General features: G+C 37.2%; 2 protein-coding genes across 2 annotated transcripts; one reads left to right on the top strand and one right to left on the bottom strand.

Moving 5' to 3' along the window:
- Nucleotides 1–13,673: 13,673 nt before the first annotated feature.
- On the bottom strand, nt 13,674–14,102 carry LOC126499360 (keratin-associated protein 15-1-like). Its single transcript, XM_050138517.1, has one exon. It carries the CDS (start codon nt 14,100–14,102, stop codon nt 13,674–13,676), a length of 429 nt encoding a protein of 142 aa, XP_049994474.1.
- Nucleotides 14,103–16,997: 2,895 nt separating this feature from the next.
- Nucleotides 16,998–17,538, top strand: LOC126499367 (keratin-associated protein 14-like). Its single transcript, XM_050138533.1, has one exon. The coding sequence runs from the start codon at nt 17,032–17,034 to the stop codon at nt 17,536–17,538; it is 507 nt and encodes a 168-aa protein (XP_049994490.1). The 5' UTR covers nt 16,998–17,031.
- The last annotated feature ends 252 nt before the right edge of the window (nt 17,539–17,790 follow it).

Genomic DNA, 17,790 nt, shown 5'->3' with positions numbered 1-17,790 from the left:
ATATAGAGAGAGAGAGAGAGAGAGAGAGAGAGAGAGAGAGAGGAGCATAAGAGTAGGCAAAAGAAACCTCTGGACTAAAGAATAGTCAACATTAGGTACGGGATAGTCTTAGAAGAAGAGTCAAGATTTCACGTGAGAACTTTTAAATAGTCTGGCAGATTGAAAGTGACACTGTGGGAGAGAATGCAGAGATCATAGGGGAGGAAGCAGGGTTCTTTATTCGTCAAGCATGCTTGCTCTTGAGGACTGTATAGAAAAGAAGCAGACAGACAGAACATATATCATATGAGTCCAAAACACATCAATGGTCTCACCTGGAGGTCACAGGAAGATGAAGGATAGGAAAATGATCCAGTTTAAAGTAAGCACAAAATAGATTTGACTTTTTAGGATGGCAGTGGTGACCTCGAGCCAAGACTTTCAGTGCAGTGGAGTTAACGGTGGCCCGTGTGGGTGAATGGACAGTGAGTAGAGTTACTAGTCTGTGTCTACGAGAATAACAGGGATGGAGATGACTGACAGGTAGGATGGAGGCAGCACACACAGATTTACAGACGCACTTTCTGGTTCTGTGCTATTACTTTTCCCTCATTCATTACTTGTTCATCTGGCACACAAATTCATGTGATACTGGATCATTTCTATTTGTTATAAAGTAATGGGTGTTATTGTAAGTTGTTTTTTATTTAATTTTCAACTTTGTGGCTTTTCCTTTTTCATTGGTTTCTAGAGAAAGGGGTAACATATTCTTGGTTTATCTATGCTACATCCAATTAAGGAGATCAGGAAAGATTTTTTTTTTTCTTAAAGAATGAGAAGAGGGTTTGGAGGCACTGAAGGTGATTTTTCAAATTACTGAGTTAAAATTAAAGGTTTTTTCCTCTGGACACTAAATTCTAGAACTAGTTTTAGTATGCCTAAAAAGTCAAGAGAAATATGGCATGAGTTTCATTGAACATCTCTGATTCAAAGGATAAGCTCTGTTGTTCACAGATAAGTTTTAAATATTTCCAATTAAGTGAATTTCTAGTGATGACCCAGACATGGGGCAGGGCTGAACTTAATTGCTTTCATGAAACCAACTGCAAATGAACCTGAAGATTTATAAGAAACCACTGTATTGATAATTTTCTCTTTTCCTTTATAAGTATGTTGAATTATTCAACCATGAAGGCTTTTGTTTTTTAAATATGCAATTTTGTCTTTGACTATACTCCACTAATGAGTATTTAGGGTTTTATTAACCATAGACAGTCTGCTTGGTGTTCTGAGGAAAATGACATCATATAGAGTTTAAAGTGGAAACCTCATAACGAATGATTTTTAAAACCTGCAAAACCAACTTTAAACAAAGTTTAATGAAGTAATATCTAATAATAATCTGATATACTCATATATCTTCCTGTGGGACTCTTAACAGCAGGGGCTGTTTCTGGCAATCTTCCCTGCTTTTGGAACCCATTCCTCCTATCAGATTGCCTCATCCAGTCTTTTTTTTTTTTTTTTTTTTTTGGATTTTTTCAAGACAGGGTTTCTCTATAGTTTTTTGGTGCCTGTCCTGGAACTAGATCTTGTAGACCAGGCTGGCCTTGAACTCACAGAGATCCGCCTGCCTCTGCCTCCCGAGTGCTGGGATTAAAGGCATGCACCACCACCGCCTGGCTCTCATCCAGTCTTAATAGAAGAGGGGATGCCTAGTCTTTCTGCAACTTGATATACTATGGCTCATTGATATTCTTGGAGGCCACCCTTTTCTGAAGAGAAACAGAGGAGGAGATGGGTTGATGGAAGAACTGGGAACAGATGAGGGAGTGGAAATTTTGGATGGGTGTAAAAGCAAAAAAATAATTAAAACCAAAAAAAATCAACAAATAAAAAACAACAAAAAAAGAAACAAGTGGTATGTTTAACTCTATCAAAGCAAAATGAAGCACTGTGCCTACCACTGCAGCCACCGCATTCCCCTTGTCAAGGCAATATAGAATTAAAATAGTATATATATATATATGTATAAATGGATATACATATATGCTGCATATATACATTTGTATGTTATGTGTTTGTATATGAATATAATTTAAGAGTATCAACAATCTGAGATCAAAAGATATTCAATTAAAAAGCCATGTTTATTCTTCTACCTGGGCTAAGAGTTTCAGTCAATCCTCATCATTTGAAAGTGAACTTTGTGTATTTATTTCTCTGTTTACATTGTTGAGCTCCAAATACTGTGTACAATTAGCTTGGTCCCCGCTATAAAACCTCTGTTCTGTATCACATGTACACCTAGAAGTTTCTTTCACTCTGAGTCTCCACTCACTCATTCATTTATGAATTCAGAAAATTGTGTTGGAGGGCTGAGTTGAGCCATGTGCAGACAGACACTTACTTATAGTAATGAACTCAGCAGACACTGAGGGAGATTTCTTTTTGGTCACATTGCCACTGGATTTTCTCTGTTGTTGTGGGGTTAGGCTCCTTATTTGTTTAGCAAGCCACTCAAAACATACATACAACACACACACACACACACACACACACACACACACACACAAATCTCTCCAAGCTTTCCACTTTGAATTATGGAGCTATTGATTTTTGCAAGAGTTCATTTTGTTTCCAATTAAAATATAGTAGAGTATAGGGTGAAAGGTAAGGTTGAAATGCCAAAGATAAGAAGGGGCCAGGGCTATGGCATGACTTTTCTAGGGTCAAACCCATTACCTGAGTCAGTAGCTCTGTGTCCCAAATAAAAACACCTCTGGCTCCTGCTGATCTAGATTGGGGAAGCCACTGGGAAGGAAGTGCTCCTGCCTTTTTCATGACCCTCTGCTCTGTGTTCCTTACACATAATGGTTGTTCAGAAGATGTGAGCTGACAGATTGATTGATGTACACATTCTTTCTGACTCACTGCTTCTGTGGTTCTATGTACATGTCCACCATCTTCCTAATTAGACACCTAGGATCTTAATGGCAAGGACTGAGGGCTTTTAACTACTTTGTCTTCTCTCAGTTCCTTTGAATGCGTGCAACACTTTTAAGGTACTTAAGAAAGTCGAGTGGCTATTAGCTTAAATCACAGTGATATGTAATCATGTTATTAGAATATTTTAAGGCCTGCTTACATGGTATGTATTCCTCTTTGTCTCATGCCATGGTGCGTATTCTACTCATATTTTCAGGCTAAAATTATATTATAAAATGTATTTTAAATGTGTAAAATATAGTTTTATATATTAAAGTTATTTTATTTTCTAACACATGCACAGGATTTCCTCACTACCAACTCACATAAAGCTCAAATAATACAAGTATGTATGACATATTTCTGTTGGTCATGTGAACAAGGTAAGTGAATTTTAACATTGTGTGTAGTCAGCACATTCTCTGAGAGGACATCTGGGGTCAGAGTAGAGGAAAATTCACCCAAACAAAATGTTCTGGTATCTGATCTGAAAGCTTCTCTTCCGGAAACTTCCTTCAAACCCCATGGACAAATCCCTCTCAGTCTTTGACTTTGCTCTCCGAGAAGGCTTCTTTAATCTTCTGTCAATACTTCTGCAGTTGCTACCTCGATGGCCACCACCATCCTTTTCTCTCATTGAGGTGACTAACTAGAAGTACGACTCATATCTCCCTCTCCCATCCCTGACAGTGACGTCAGACCTCAAGGACTGACAGCAGGGACTCCTGTGCTGGGGACAGAGCATCCCTGTATCCCCACCTATAAGTGCCAGTAAAGAGTGTCACGTTGTACTCCTGCAGAGGTGCTGGCCACACTACTTTTGATTCATAGTAAGCCCAGATTAACGGATACCTTTGGGGAAATTCCAAGCAATGTCCTGGTACTTTTATAGGAAACTTGTCAAAATTTACTAACTGCCAATTCTCTGTGATAAAGATTTCACCCAATATTTCGAGGATAATTGTGTATTCATTGCATAATACCTTTTGCAAGATAATAAAAATTAAATATTATGTAAACCACAAAGCATTTTTAGAAAATGAAACTATGCTGAGATTATTCTTGAAGTAATTTGAACATGAATAGCTATTTGAGTAATATTCTTCTTAGAAATACAAGCTGATAAGTGGGTTATTTTATGGAATATTGAATTAAACTTGCATTAATACCTTTTCCTAATTTTCATTGACTTTTGTTATTTATTCTCTTTCATCCCAAAGTTCGCAATTTAATCTGGTAAAATACCCAGGAATCTAATATTTCTCATTTGCCTATCTAGGGACCACATGATTGACTCAGGTTTCATTAAGAACTGTGCTGCACTCATGGAGAGGAAATGCGAGATTCTTTATAAAGGCATGGAAAACGTCAAGTAAAGTGAGACATAGTATTAGTTGCCTTAATAAATTCTGTTCAAAATATTTTAAAAATGCATTTGCTGGCCATGAGCAAAACTTTTCATGAAAATAGCAGAGTGAAATAGGATAGGATAGTAGACGGTAAAATATAAAATTCTAGGTTTTGAAAGCCTAGAGGGAAAGAAGAAAAGAGAGGAAGATGGATATTTATCAGTATGAGTCACGGCCACACAAATTTGAATTCACTGGGTAGAGAACATCTATAGCACCACAAGCTAGATGCCTCTGTCACCAAAGCAGGGGTCAGTCACTAGTGATCAGCTCTCGCATAGAACACACACAGTCTTGGAGGTAAGAAGTCCCTATTAGAAGTGTCAGTTGTGAGCTTATAATAATAGTCAGAAATGAATGTCTTCAAGAGTTAAAGAGGCTTCTATATTTATAAACAATGAAGTTTACAGACTTCAATGTTCATTTCACTTACCTAGTGTTACTGGTCTAGAAAATGTGTTCTGAAGGTAAATACAATTCAGGTGTGAAAGAACTGACATTTATGACACTTAGGATGTAAAACAGTTGTATTTGTAGCAAAATACCTACAAATATAAAGTGAATATTTAAATACTAGAAAGAGCACATTTCTGACTCATAGGACAGCATAAAAATTAATAAATTAAAATTAACCTTTATACAATATATTTAAATTTGAGATTGAAAGAATGCTTCCAAAGAGATCGAATGAAATCATAGTCTATTGACCAGAGCTTTATTTTAGCAGCCTGCTACTGGATTTCCAGCACAGAATTTATTGCTAGAAATTTCTTTCGCTGTTTCAATGTTAATAGTTTATGAACATATAAAATATTAAGAATTATATATTTTCATCTTTAAATTGGTCTTTGGTATTTTTCTATAGTTCTGTAAAATTCTGTATGGTTTAATATTGAAATAGTCACTTCTTACTTAGTAGATAGGAAAATCCATGCTCAAACAGGTTTAGAAAGAATGTATTACCTCTCACACATAATTCTGTGGTATCAACACAAGCAACATTAACCTTGTGAATTCTTTTAATTTATATATTTGGAATTGTGTCCTCATGTCTGTGGAGGGTATGAATATATGGTGTATGAATTGTGCACATGCCGATGAGTGCTGTCCTATGTTTTTTCCAAGGAGGAAGAGGGCAATGAATGTTCTTCTCTTTCTCTCTCCACATTACTCCTGTAAGACAGCCTCTATCTGAACCTTGGGCTAAAATGACTGCCAGCAATCTCCCATGAGTCTTCTCTTCTACACTCAGCAATGTGCTGCTTGCAGACATGCACAAGACTATTGAAGCGGATGTTGGAATCCATGCCCAGATTTTCAGGCTTGCTCAGAGTGGGAATGAGCTCACCCTCTGAGTTCCAGGCCTTTCTTCACTTCCTTGTACTATTGTTTTCAACATCAGTGTTCTTCCATTTGAGCTTCATTGGATTAAATCAATGTTCATAAAGCTTTATCATGTGTGCTGCTGGATATGTTAGGGAAAATTTTCAGCATCCACATTTCTTTTTAACAACTCTAAAGTGACTGTTAATGGCACAAACACTAATAACTAAAAATTGCTTTAGTCAAACATTTTTGAAGAAGTAATTCTAAACATTTTTGAAAAAGTAATTCTTAATATCTTCTTGATTTCAAATGGTTAAAATTGTAAGTAAGGATCTGGAGAAGTGAGTCAGGCAAATAGAAATTTTCATGTGCATTTTTAAAAAATATTAAATAAATTATTTAAAAATAATCTAAATTTAATATATTAATGACTACAAATTTTATAAATTTTATTTTAATCCACAGAACAAATATTAAACATTTGTGTCTTGTTTTTACCTAGTGAACAAAGCCAGAAATGTAATTTGGTGGAACATTTTCGGAACAGCTGATTTTGGTTTGTTTATGCATAAAAGTAATAGAAACTGTGAATAAGAAACCTATCTGATTCTGGGTTAAAAGTATCTCCTCTGACAGGGCTGCTATGAAGGTATCCCTAGTTCCCTCTCGCCAACCAGATGGAGCACACAGGAAGTATGGCCCAGTTGCCATAGCTAGACATAGCAGATGGGGCAGGAGAGATGGCTCAGTAGGTGTGTTTACCGCTGCTGCAGAAGACATAGGTTAGGTTCCCAGTACCCACGTTATGGCTCAAAACTGCCTGTAACACCAGCTCCTTGCCTCCCATGCTTCCTTCTTACGCCTTTCTGCACCTGGATACACACATATGTACACTCACATAAATAAACAGCAAAATTAAACTTTAAAAAACACAAAGGACATTTCCTTCAGGTGGCCATTAGTACAGAAGACACAGTCCTCTTCCTAAAAGTCTGCTTCTTTTAGGAAGATTGGTAAGTGTTGGAAGCAAGGTTTGTTGCAGACAAAACACAAGGTGTTTTCAGTGGAAGTCCAGTAAGAACTGCTACAGATGATAGAATGGGGGGTACTGAGGACTCTATCTTAAATCTTTACTGAAAGAAATAAATTAAGAATTTTATTAAAATTAATTCACTATACCCTCCACCTCAGTCTATGTTACCTTTGGGTATGAAATTGCTACTTGGAAGTTTCTACTAATCTCTTTATGGCAAATGTCATATTAAATAATTCATATGGTACTGATAGAAACTGAATTTATAGTTCAAGGCCCAGTTCCTTTCCTCATGCGTACTGTGAGATAACCTCACAGACATCCTCAAATGTTGCTTTCCACAGTGAACAGCCATCTCGTTCTTCATGGTGATATTTCTTCAAAATTCTCTAGGCCCTGAATTGAGTTTTACCCTCTCTGGGAAATCACTTCCACTATTTTTCAAAAATTTATTTATTCATTTATTTATTTATTCTATGTGTTTTAAACAACAAGTATCTTGATCCCATTCATTCCCCATCCCTTTGCATCCTCCTTCTGCCCCTGCAATCCCTTCCTCCAAAAAAAAATTCAAGAGAAAAAAAAGAAGATGAAATGATTTCATAAAAAGAGGAAGGGAATAAAAAAATCTTGTCATGGAAGCTGCAGTGTGACTCAACAAGTTTCACCATATACCCTTTGTCCATACATTTCAATTTGTAAGTGTTCATTGCAAAGAGTTTTCAATCTGGTTTGAGGCCCCTGGTCTTCACTACACATTTGATGTTGGGCCCCACTAGGACTCTTCCTGTACATCTACTGCTGACCTTCATTTGTGTGAATCCTACAGCTTTGACTCTGCAGGACAAGTCCCTCCTCTTGCTCCAACAGATCACAGATAAGATGGATGTTGGGGCAGATCAACTCATACCCAAAGGTCTTGGCCTTGACTAATTACCTTTCCCATAATATATTAATGCATAATATTAGTCAAGGTTCTCCATTTATATAAAATATATTTAACATATGGCTATAACTCTATCTATCTATCATCTATCTATCTATCTATCTATCTATCTATCTATGTATCTATCTATGTATCTATCATCATCTATCTATCTATCATATATCTATTACTATCTATCTATGTAAATATCTATCTTCTAATTATCTATAATCCTTCTATCTATATGCACATCTATAGATCTAGATATTTGATATCAGGAATGAGCTCACACAACTAGAAAAGCTTAGAAGTCCCTTGATCTTCTGTCTGGGATCACAGAAGAGCATGCGGCATTCTTGAAGTCTAAGCTGAGTCTAAACCCCTAAAAACTAGGGGATTTCAAAGTATAACCCTCAGTAGAATAGAGAAGACATATAAAACTGATCAGGTCAGCAGGCAGGCAGAAAAAGGAGTGAGTTCTTCATTCCTCCTTCTTTTTGCCTCTTTTTAGACCCCCAAAAGATTGGAGGATGCCTCTCTTCCTTGTCTTTACTTGAGTCTACAGATTCGCATAATTGTCTCATGCAGAGGTACTCCCATAGGCACATCTAGAAAAGATATTTAACCACATATATGGGCATTCCCCATACAGACAAGCAGACATAAAACTACTGCAATCATTCTAATTAAAATTATAGTTCATCTGTGATATGAATGTTATCTGTGTATCAACTATATTACCCTATTTCCTATTTTAAATTGCACTTTGGTAAAACCTAAAGATGTTCATAGAAATTAGCTTTCATAAATTTTAATGAGATTTAAATATTTTAATGATATTTTAATCTATTTGGATTTAATTGATTTTTAATGAGACAATAAGAATCTTATAAGCCCATGGCAATGATATGAGGCTTAGAAGGAAAAATGTAGTTTATGATCAATTCCATAACTTTTAGTCATGTTCTCAAAATACCTTAAGTCTTGGTTCTGTACAGGAAGTTCTTGAAACTCCTAGGAAAGAGTTAAGTTGTCTATGAACTAGTACCTGGTCTCAATAGTTTTGATTCTTAAAAGAACAATGAGAACCCAAATTGCCTGCCTATCACTGCTAGGTCTATAATAATTACGGTGGACATGACCCTAACAGAAAGCATTTTAGAACAGAGAGGAGATTAACAAGATGCCATTATGTTCTGTAATGTAGTACCATCAGCAAACAAGTATAACTATTCTTTGCCGCATAAACATCTTGTTGTTATTTTAGGTTTATGTATACAAAGTTTCTTCTATCACTGTAATTTGGATTCCTCATTTATAAGTATACTGATATTATGTTGAATTCTTAATGTTCTGTTCTCATCTTCAATGAGGGATGATTTCAATATACACACACCCACAAAATTCATTCCTAGGACACAGATCCAAAGTCATGGCTCTTCAATTCTGAAAAACATTGCCTAGACCCGTGGTTCTCAACCTTTCTAATGCTATGACCCTTTAATTAGTTCTTCATGCTGTGATGACCATCAACCATAAAATTATTTTTATTACTGTATCGTAACTGTAATTTTGCTACTGTTATGAATTATAATGTAAATATCTGTGTTGGTCTTAGGACACCCTTGTGAAAAGATTGTTCAATTCTCAAAGGGGTTGAAATCCATAGACCGAGAACCATTGACCTAGAAATAATTTTAGCAAAACTCATGCCATTTTTGGTTGTCACAACTGGACGTTGTTACTGTCATCTAGTGAAAGAGGTTACCTTACATCTTCATATCAGACACAGAACACTCAAATTCTAACATCTCTAGGTCTTACCACCTCTTAGGAGAACATCAGGGGTGGAATGCAGGGAGGTAGGAGACAGAAGAAGGGGGAAGGGCGAACTGGGGCTGGTATGTAAAAAGAAAAGAAAATAAATTTAAAGAGAAGCATTCAATGCAAATATGCATAGAGGCAAAACACAAAGAATGAAAAACAGCAAATGTTTGGTTAAATGGCAAGAACACATTTATAAAAGGCACGATATGGAAAAGTGAGGATGTCACAAAAGAACAAAATGCACATGAAAAATGTGTTGGCCAGGAGCAGCGAATCGGCCAGAGTCTTTAGAGAGCATCCTCTGTTCTAGCTTGCCTCATACACACAGCTTGGTTTCCATGCTCTGCTTGCTGCATGCTCACCAATGCTTCACACTGGAGAGTACAGAGGAATCACTGGCATAAAAAAGTCTGCTGCTTGAATATGCACAGTTATTAACTTAAAAATTCCACTGATTACTAGTCAAAAGATGCTGAAAATCTATAAATTTCACATTAGGATCTAAGCATTTAAAAAATCTATGAAAACAAACTTTAGAAAGTAATAGGAAGATTATGAGTTAAGACTTTCATTTGCTCCTGTTTCTGGTCTTTTGCAGCCATCTAGATTTAATATTTATGAAATAATCTCTAAGAAACCAGGTGTTCTACAAAATGAACACTGATGGTTAATTTTACATGCCAATTTGGCTCAGTTGTGCTGTTTGTCTGTTTGATTAAACATAAATTTGAAGCCATTATAAAGGCATTTTGTAGATTTAATTCCAATTTTTGGTTGGCTGATCCAGCCTAAAGACAAGTGTCATTATGAAGACTTCAGGTAAAGGTCTAAGAAGAAGAAAAAATCATAGAAACTATTTTAAAAAGGATATAATACAAACTGCTTATGAATTTCCAGGCTTAGATACCCTACAATCATGTGAGTGACTTTAAAAATCTCTCTGGAACATGATTGATTGAAAGACAGATGAAAGAAAGGGAGAAAGGGGCTAGGTACAAAGAGAAAAGAGAAGGAGAGGGAAGGAGGGAGGGAGGGAGAGAGAGAGACTACTAAAATAAGATATTATAGATTACATAGTTAATGAGTACATATTTTCAACAGTTCTATATGAATGAGGTAAAGCAAGGAAAAGGTATGAGTTAGTTGAGTTCTTGCTCTTAGAAAGGATTCTCTCTCTCAGTTTGTTGATGGGCCCTTGTCTCTGTATCCTCAGAATGCCATCTTGCCTTCTGAATATCTACGCCCCTAATATAAAAGCACCCACATACGTAAAAGAAACATTACTAAAACTCAAGGCAGCCATCAAACCGCACACACTAATAGTGGGAGACTTCAACACTCCTCTCTCACCAATGGACAGGTCAATCAGACAGAAACCTAACAGAGAACTAAGAGAATTAATGGAGGTAATGAATCAATTGGACTTGACAGACATCTATAGAATATTCCACCCAAATCGGAAAGAATATACCTTCTTCTCTGCAGCTCATGGAACCTTCTCGAAAATTGACCACATACTCGGTAACAAAGCAAACTTCCACAGGTACAAAAACATATTAGTAACCACCTGTATCTTANAAAAAAAAAAAAAAAAAAAAAAAAAAAAAAAAAAAAAAAAAAAAAAAAAAAAAAAAAAAAATGAATACTCATCTCAAAACAAGGATTGATACTTCCAACCTAATTAACTACAAAAGGTAGTTCTCCAAATATTATTGCAAGGAGCATTAAAATTGCTTTACCTAGTAGTTCATATATATATATATATTTATATCTAAATATATATTACAGAGTGTGTGATAAACTAGAAATGTTCAGTTTGAAAGACTTTTGTTCCTTACAGAGAATAGACTCTGATGTTTCAAGACAATCTAAAAAACAACGTATTCAAACTTTCTGCATTAATAATGAATTCATTTATATCACAGGTTTTGGCATCCAGAAAGAGAGGTGAGAGAAGAAAGAGAAGTTATGAGGAGTTGGTTTAAAGTAGATATTCCAAACAAGAGGATTATTGTGGATTAGTAGGCATAGCAAAGAGAGCTTACAGGAATGTATAACCCCATATAGAAATAAATACTTTCTTATATAAACTGTTGCTTCATTAAAGAGTTCCTTACATGGGTCTTGTATGCTATGATCTCCAATATGTTAGTCCATAGGAATTTTCTGAGACACTAGTGAAATTTTTTATATGTTTAACCTTGGCTTTTTCCTCCAGTGCTTTCTGTAATGAATGACCAAGTAGTGTTGGTGCTGATGCCCTAAAGCGTTGTGCTAAAACAAGAAGAACTGATTTACCATTACATCTCCACTCCTTGTTCTTTTTGATTAAAATATTTGACAGGTGAGGATGCCTAAAATTTGTGGACAACAGGTACTAGAAAAATATTTACAAAGTGACACAGTGAAGTTCTTCCAAGTAGCAGGGATGCAGGACCTCACCCCAGGCCAGAAGAGGAAGAAAAGGCACATTTTCAGATGTGGCTATAAAAGTGTTGATTAATATTGGATAGGGCTTAGCTATTAAGATGGAATAAAATATGTCCTAGAATCTTAGTCTGAGAATAGATTTTCCATTGTATTACTGAGTGCCTTATAAAACTCACTGCCTCACACCCAAAACAGTTTAGAAGTGTGAGATAAACAAAATGAAGTAGTTTCCTGCCTTCAACCTATTAAGAGCACTGTGCTTAATATTAATTGAAACTGAAGGTAACTATTCAGTAATTCTCAGTCCTCTCTTACATTCAGTTACATAATTGGAATTTCATTCAATGAGTCCTATACATTGTGGTGTATATTTATAATTTCAGCTACTCAGGTGGCTATGGCAGGAGAATTTTAAGTTTGAAGCTACTCACTGCAAATTTTCAAGACCTCATTCAAAGTAAAATTACTTTAAAACTTAACAGTACCTTACTTATATGTCAATGGCTAGTATGTGCAACAAACTAGCTTCAGTCTCTAACACCCTTTCTTCCCCATGAAAGGGATCTTTGTTCTCACCCTCTTTTTCCCCCTTGTCCCTCTGAGTTCAGACATACCTCCCAGAAACCTTGCCATTTCTCTCACTGGTACTTTTCAATAACAAACCCTTTCCTGCCTAACCCTCTGTGTCAGCTGCTCTTCCATGGTCCTGAAGTGCTGTGACACATCAGTAAGATTCCTTTGATTTAAATGAAGTAATTAACTAACTAAATAACTAACACTTTCTGCGTTTAATGAGTTTACATGACATCCTTGCCTCTTTGTAAAGTCTTTCTTAGTGTTTTTAATGAATTTTATGCTTTTATCCCATTATTGACTTGTTACATGATGTTAAGCTAGAATGGTACTTATTTTCTTTAATTTTTTAATAATTTATTTATTGTTATTTTATGTGCATTGGTGTTTTGCCTGCAGGTATCCATGTGAGAGAGCCAGAACTCCTAGAATTGAGTTTCAGACAGTTGTGAGCTGCCTTGTGAGTGCTGGGAATTGAACCTTGAACCTCTAGAAGAGCAGACAATGCTCTTAACCTCTTGAAAGAAGAGAGTCGATATCTTTTTTCATCACAGTGTTTGGTGTATAAGATGAACTCAGTAATAGTTTTCCATTGAATGCCCCACTGAAACCAAATGACTGAAGCAATTGCATGGACCAATGGGCCCATGAGGAGTATAAGCCTTCCAAGATATGAAAGAAGACACCAGATAAGACACACTTAAGAAATTTTTCCAGTGCTTCTGCTTTTCTATCAAACACAATGTTGGTAAAACAGAAAGAAAAAAATCTGAAAATAGTTAAAGTATCAGATGCATTGAATAAACATGTCATTTATAAAACAAAAACAAACTGGAATGCCAGGATTCATGCTAGAGATGTAAGTTTATTTAAAATAAACTTGAGTGGAGAAAATGATGAGGTAAGAAATTTACAAGGATGGATGGTCAAAGAAATGATCCAAGAATTTACATAATATTTTAATTTACTAATTAATTTAATGCCAGCTCTCTCTTGCAGTAGATTTGTAAGGTCAAAGGTCCAAGTTACTCTTTCCTCAGAAAATCGTTTCTTCCAGGTAGAGTATGATGCTGAATTCTAGACGACAAATGCTCATCTATCAATCCTAGATGTTGAAGGAGACGCTGGAATTCCACAAGGTGAAGAAACCATCCGGAGACAATGGGAGTCTTCAGAAAGCAGATCAGCAAAAGCGAGAGCTAAAGCCTGGCTGGTAATAAGATGACTGAACACTCTTGGTGGAAAAGTAACCTGGGCGGTAGAATCCGGACCCACAGCCCTGAGAGCGAATGCCACAGCTTCCAAACCCAAAAGATCCAAAACCGGAATTGCCATATCCAAAAGATCCACCAAAACCTCCTTGGCAGGGCCTGGAGAAGTATGGCTTGGGCCGGAAACAGGATGTCTGGAAGTAGCTGGTCCCGACACATGGTGAGTGATCTTCAAGTGGCTCCTCGAAGGTTTCCTGCTGTCCGTAGAAAGAGGAGCCCAGCTGGAAGTTCTTTGGAGAATAGACTACATTGCTGCTGGGGTAGAAGGTGGAGAATGGCTGCCTCAGGAAACCGCCACAAGACTGTGTGGAGTAGTTCCCAGAGTTGCAAACGTAAGACATGCTGTCAGTTCTGGTTTCAGTTGAGTGGCAGTGATGAATCTGCGTCTGTGAGTGCCAACATCTAACACGGGTCCTTATATACCAGAGAGATGGGTGTAGCAGCCTGTGCTCATCTGAATGAGAATGCCTAATTAGCCTCCAGTAAAAACTGAAACACTTTAACCTTCAAAGGACTTGTTATGAATGGGCACTTCTAAATGAAGGGATTTCATTAGTTTTCAAAGCAAGTATTCATGAAGCAAAAATGCTATTTCTCAATATCTACAGTAAGTGGAATGAAAGCCAATATTAGTGAGGATTTAAGATAGATGCTTCAAGATGTGTTCAGAGGGATGATGCAGCAATAATCCTGCAAGGTTCAACACTCTACCAACATTTCTACATTTGTATGCTAGAAAGAGAATTACGACACTCCAAGCTTAGAAACTCGGTGAAAAATAAGCAAAAAAAAATTAAGGTAAATCCCTATTTTATATTTCTTTCTCCAAGTGTTGTGAACATTATGAAAGAAACAATACAATACTAATCCTCAGGAGGAAAGAGATTCAAGGTCAGTGTTGTTTATAACGTTCTTTTTCAACGCGTGTTTGTGCACATAATTCTAGAAGGTTGAGAAGACCGAAGTATGCTTGAGTGCTTAGAACATTATATTTTAAAATGTTTGTCAGAATCAGAATCTCTTTGTTGTCTTGCCTTTCGTCTCTTCTCTTGTTTTATTCTACCCCTTTTCTGTTCTTTCCTTCTGGGTGACACGTTCAGGGCCTCATGTAAGCTCGGTGGAATATGTTGTCGAGACTTTCATTTTTCATAAAAGTCAGAATCCAGTGTCCCCGACCTTCACTGCTTCATGACAGAAGTCATCAATAAGCGTAACAAACTTGCTGATCAAAATACTCTCATCTTCTTAAATTTCATCGCTCCCCTCTTGGTGGTACTGCTGTCACTGGTAACAAAGTAGCAAGCCCTAAACATTATTTTATGGCCATACAAGTTTTTCTTTCGGATGATGGGGCTTTCATTGCAAAACTGTTTTTAAAAATTAACAAAGTGGAGAGTATTTGTCGCATGCAGATGTTAGAGAAATATTAAGAATCTGAAAAATTCACGGTTATAGAAAAGACCCTTGTATATTGAAACATGGACAGGAAAGGGTATCAAGAGGTATGAGAATTTGATTGGAGAAGAAATGACTTTGGGATTTGTTGTGTATCTATCGATTAGCTTATATATCCCTCCTAGAAAACTGTGCACTGGGATTTTTCTATATGTTTCCATTAGGTGTGGCATAATTATCAGCAGAGGTGGTACATTGGTACAGGAATAATAAATAACCCTGCAAAAATGGAAAAACTTTGTATATCATTCACCTCAATATAAATTATATATTGAAAATGAGCCGAGACTAATTTTATGAAGAATTATGATTACTTGGTCTAATTTTTAAGGACAAATCCAAAATGAGCTGCTTTTGTAGGTAAAGAAACTTCTATCCTAAGAGTTCTGGGAATATTGAATCAGCTTGCTATAACTAGAATTCCAATTTGATTAAAAAAAATAACTGGAGACATTTGTGAAAATCTTTTCCAAAGTCTAGATTTTATGAGTCTGTACATTGTAAGCTAACAAAATAAAGAAGAAACAGAGGAAGAAGAAGGAGAAGGAGGAGGAGAAGAGAACAAAGGAGGGCAAATGGTGCTCTTTTATCCAAATAAACATCGCTATTGTTGAGAATGTAAAGGAAATGTTCTACAGTATGAAACAAATCAAGCAGCATCTACGGCACACCAGTACAGCCCTCTGCGCTTTCTCCTCCCCCCCCTCCAGGCATCAGTCTTCATTAGACTCCTGCACTGAGGTGGAACCCAAGCCATGGAAATCGAGGAAATATGACCCTCACACTGGACAGTTTGCAATACTTGTCAGAAGCACCTGAGAACAATTTAAGTCAAAGTGATCTATGTTGTCTTCAGAGTGAAGGGAGCATCTCCTGGCTATGGTTCCTTTGGCCTGACACCTCAAGGCAATTGCTTTATAAGCTTTCTTGAGAAGGAGCACCTTTAGCAGGTTGTGGGGACTGTTTTCAGTGGGAATTGATGACCAGGATTAGAGATACAAATATATTAAACATTCGAGCTTTGTTTCTTTTAATACATTTTATCCTCTTAGGTGAATAACCTTTAGCATTCAAACTAGCCCAAAGCATAGAGTGTACAGCTCACAGCACAGTTAACCGCTCCCACCCTACCCCACATCCACCCACCCATACACATACACAGATAAAAGTTAAGACTGGCATTTAATATATGGAATCTACTCATAGACGGATGCAGGAGAAATAGGGATCTCTCTATATTTCAGTAAAGCCATTCAAACTGAGGTCTGATTTTTAAAAAGTCCTCATACATCTTGCATATCCGCATGTGGATGACTCTATTCATCACAGAAGCTTGCCACTCTGCGGCAGCAATCAGTGTGTGTTTTTGTTTCAAAGAAGTGACTGAGTGGATCAGGGAACAACTTTGCTAGCCAGATGGCAACAATTTTGGACAGATTGTGCAACGGGTATCAATTATTTTTAATTAAGCTAGCTTCCCTCAGCCCAGACAGTCTACCTCTAAAGCAGATTTCTGAGTGATGTACAGGGTGACCTTTTGCTGATGGAAGATGAATAATAGCTTTGAAGATTGAGCACTATTACCTGAATTCCAGGGCCACAGACATCACTGCACTATCCAGTTGTGAAACCACACGAAAAGTAAGTATGCATGACTGTGATGGTATTTTCAGTTCAATTAAAGCCACAGGTAACTTGTATTCATGCGCCATGGGGATGACACACTCAAGGATGGGGTATATAAATGCCGTGTGTCCAAGCAGGATCATTCAAACTCTGAACGTTCTTCTCTTCAAAGCCTTCTCTCTTTTCAGCATGTCCTGCCAAAGCTGCTCTGGAAACTTCTCCTCCCAGTCCTTTGGGGGCCACTTGCAATACCCAGTCTCTTCTTGTGGTTCCTCCTACCCCAACAATGTCTTCTACACCACTGACCTCCAAACTCCCATCACCCACCAGCTGGACTCCTCTCTCCACAGTGGGTGTCAGGAATCCTTCTGTGAACCCAGGAGCTGCCAGACATCTTTTGTGACTTCCAGTCCCTGCCAGAGGCCTTGCTGCCACCAGAGGATTCCAGTGTCCTACAGACCCTGCCACTCAACTTTCTCAGGATCTCTGGGCTTTGGTTCCAGGGGCTTCCAGTCTTTCGGTTGTGGCTACCCAACCCTGGGCTTTGGATCCCGTGGTTTCCAGTCAGCGGGATGTGGTGCTCACACTTTCTCATCCCAAAATTGTGGGTCCAGCTTCTATCGCCCAACCTGCTTGTCTACTAGAAGCTGCCAGTCCGTTTCGTACCAACCCAGCTGTGGCAATGGCTTCTTCTGATTTCACACTGAGGAAACTAGAAATGTAAAAGGTGTCTCCCACCTACTGTGTTAAGAGCTACACTGTCTTTTGATCTTCTGTGTATGCTAGGAATTTGACTTCTACCCACTCTCATGAATCCCTGTAATCAAAACAAGTATTTCGTTTTCTTATCAATATACAGACATGTAAAAGTCAAACATAGTTCTTTCCTCACGTATCTCTTAGTAATTTCTCAGTCCGTGAATGCCTTAACTTTTATGAAGGAGAAAG

This window comes from Alexandromys fortis, unplaced genomic scaffold (assembly GCF_014885135.2).
Source record: "Alexandromys fortis isolate MF-2015 unplaced genomic scaffold, M_Fortis_MF-2015_v1.1 scaffold_11, whole genome shotgun sequence".
NCBI classification, from domain to species: Eukaryota; Metazoa; Chordata; class Mammalia; order Rodentia; family Cricetidae; genus Alexandromys; species Alexandromys fortis.
Note: the sequence above shows the minus strand (reverse complement) of the source record. Positions and strands in the feature narration are given on the sequence as shown.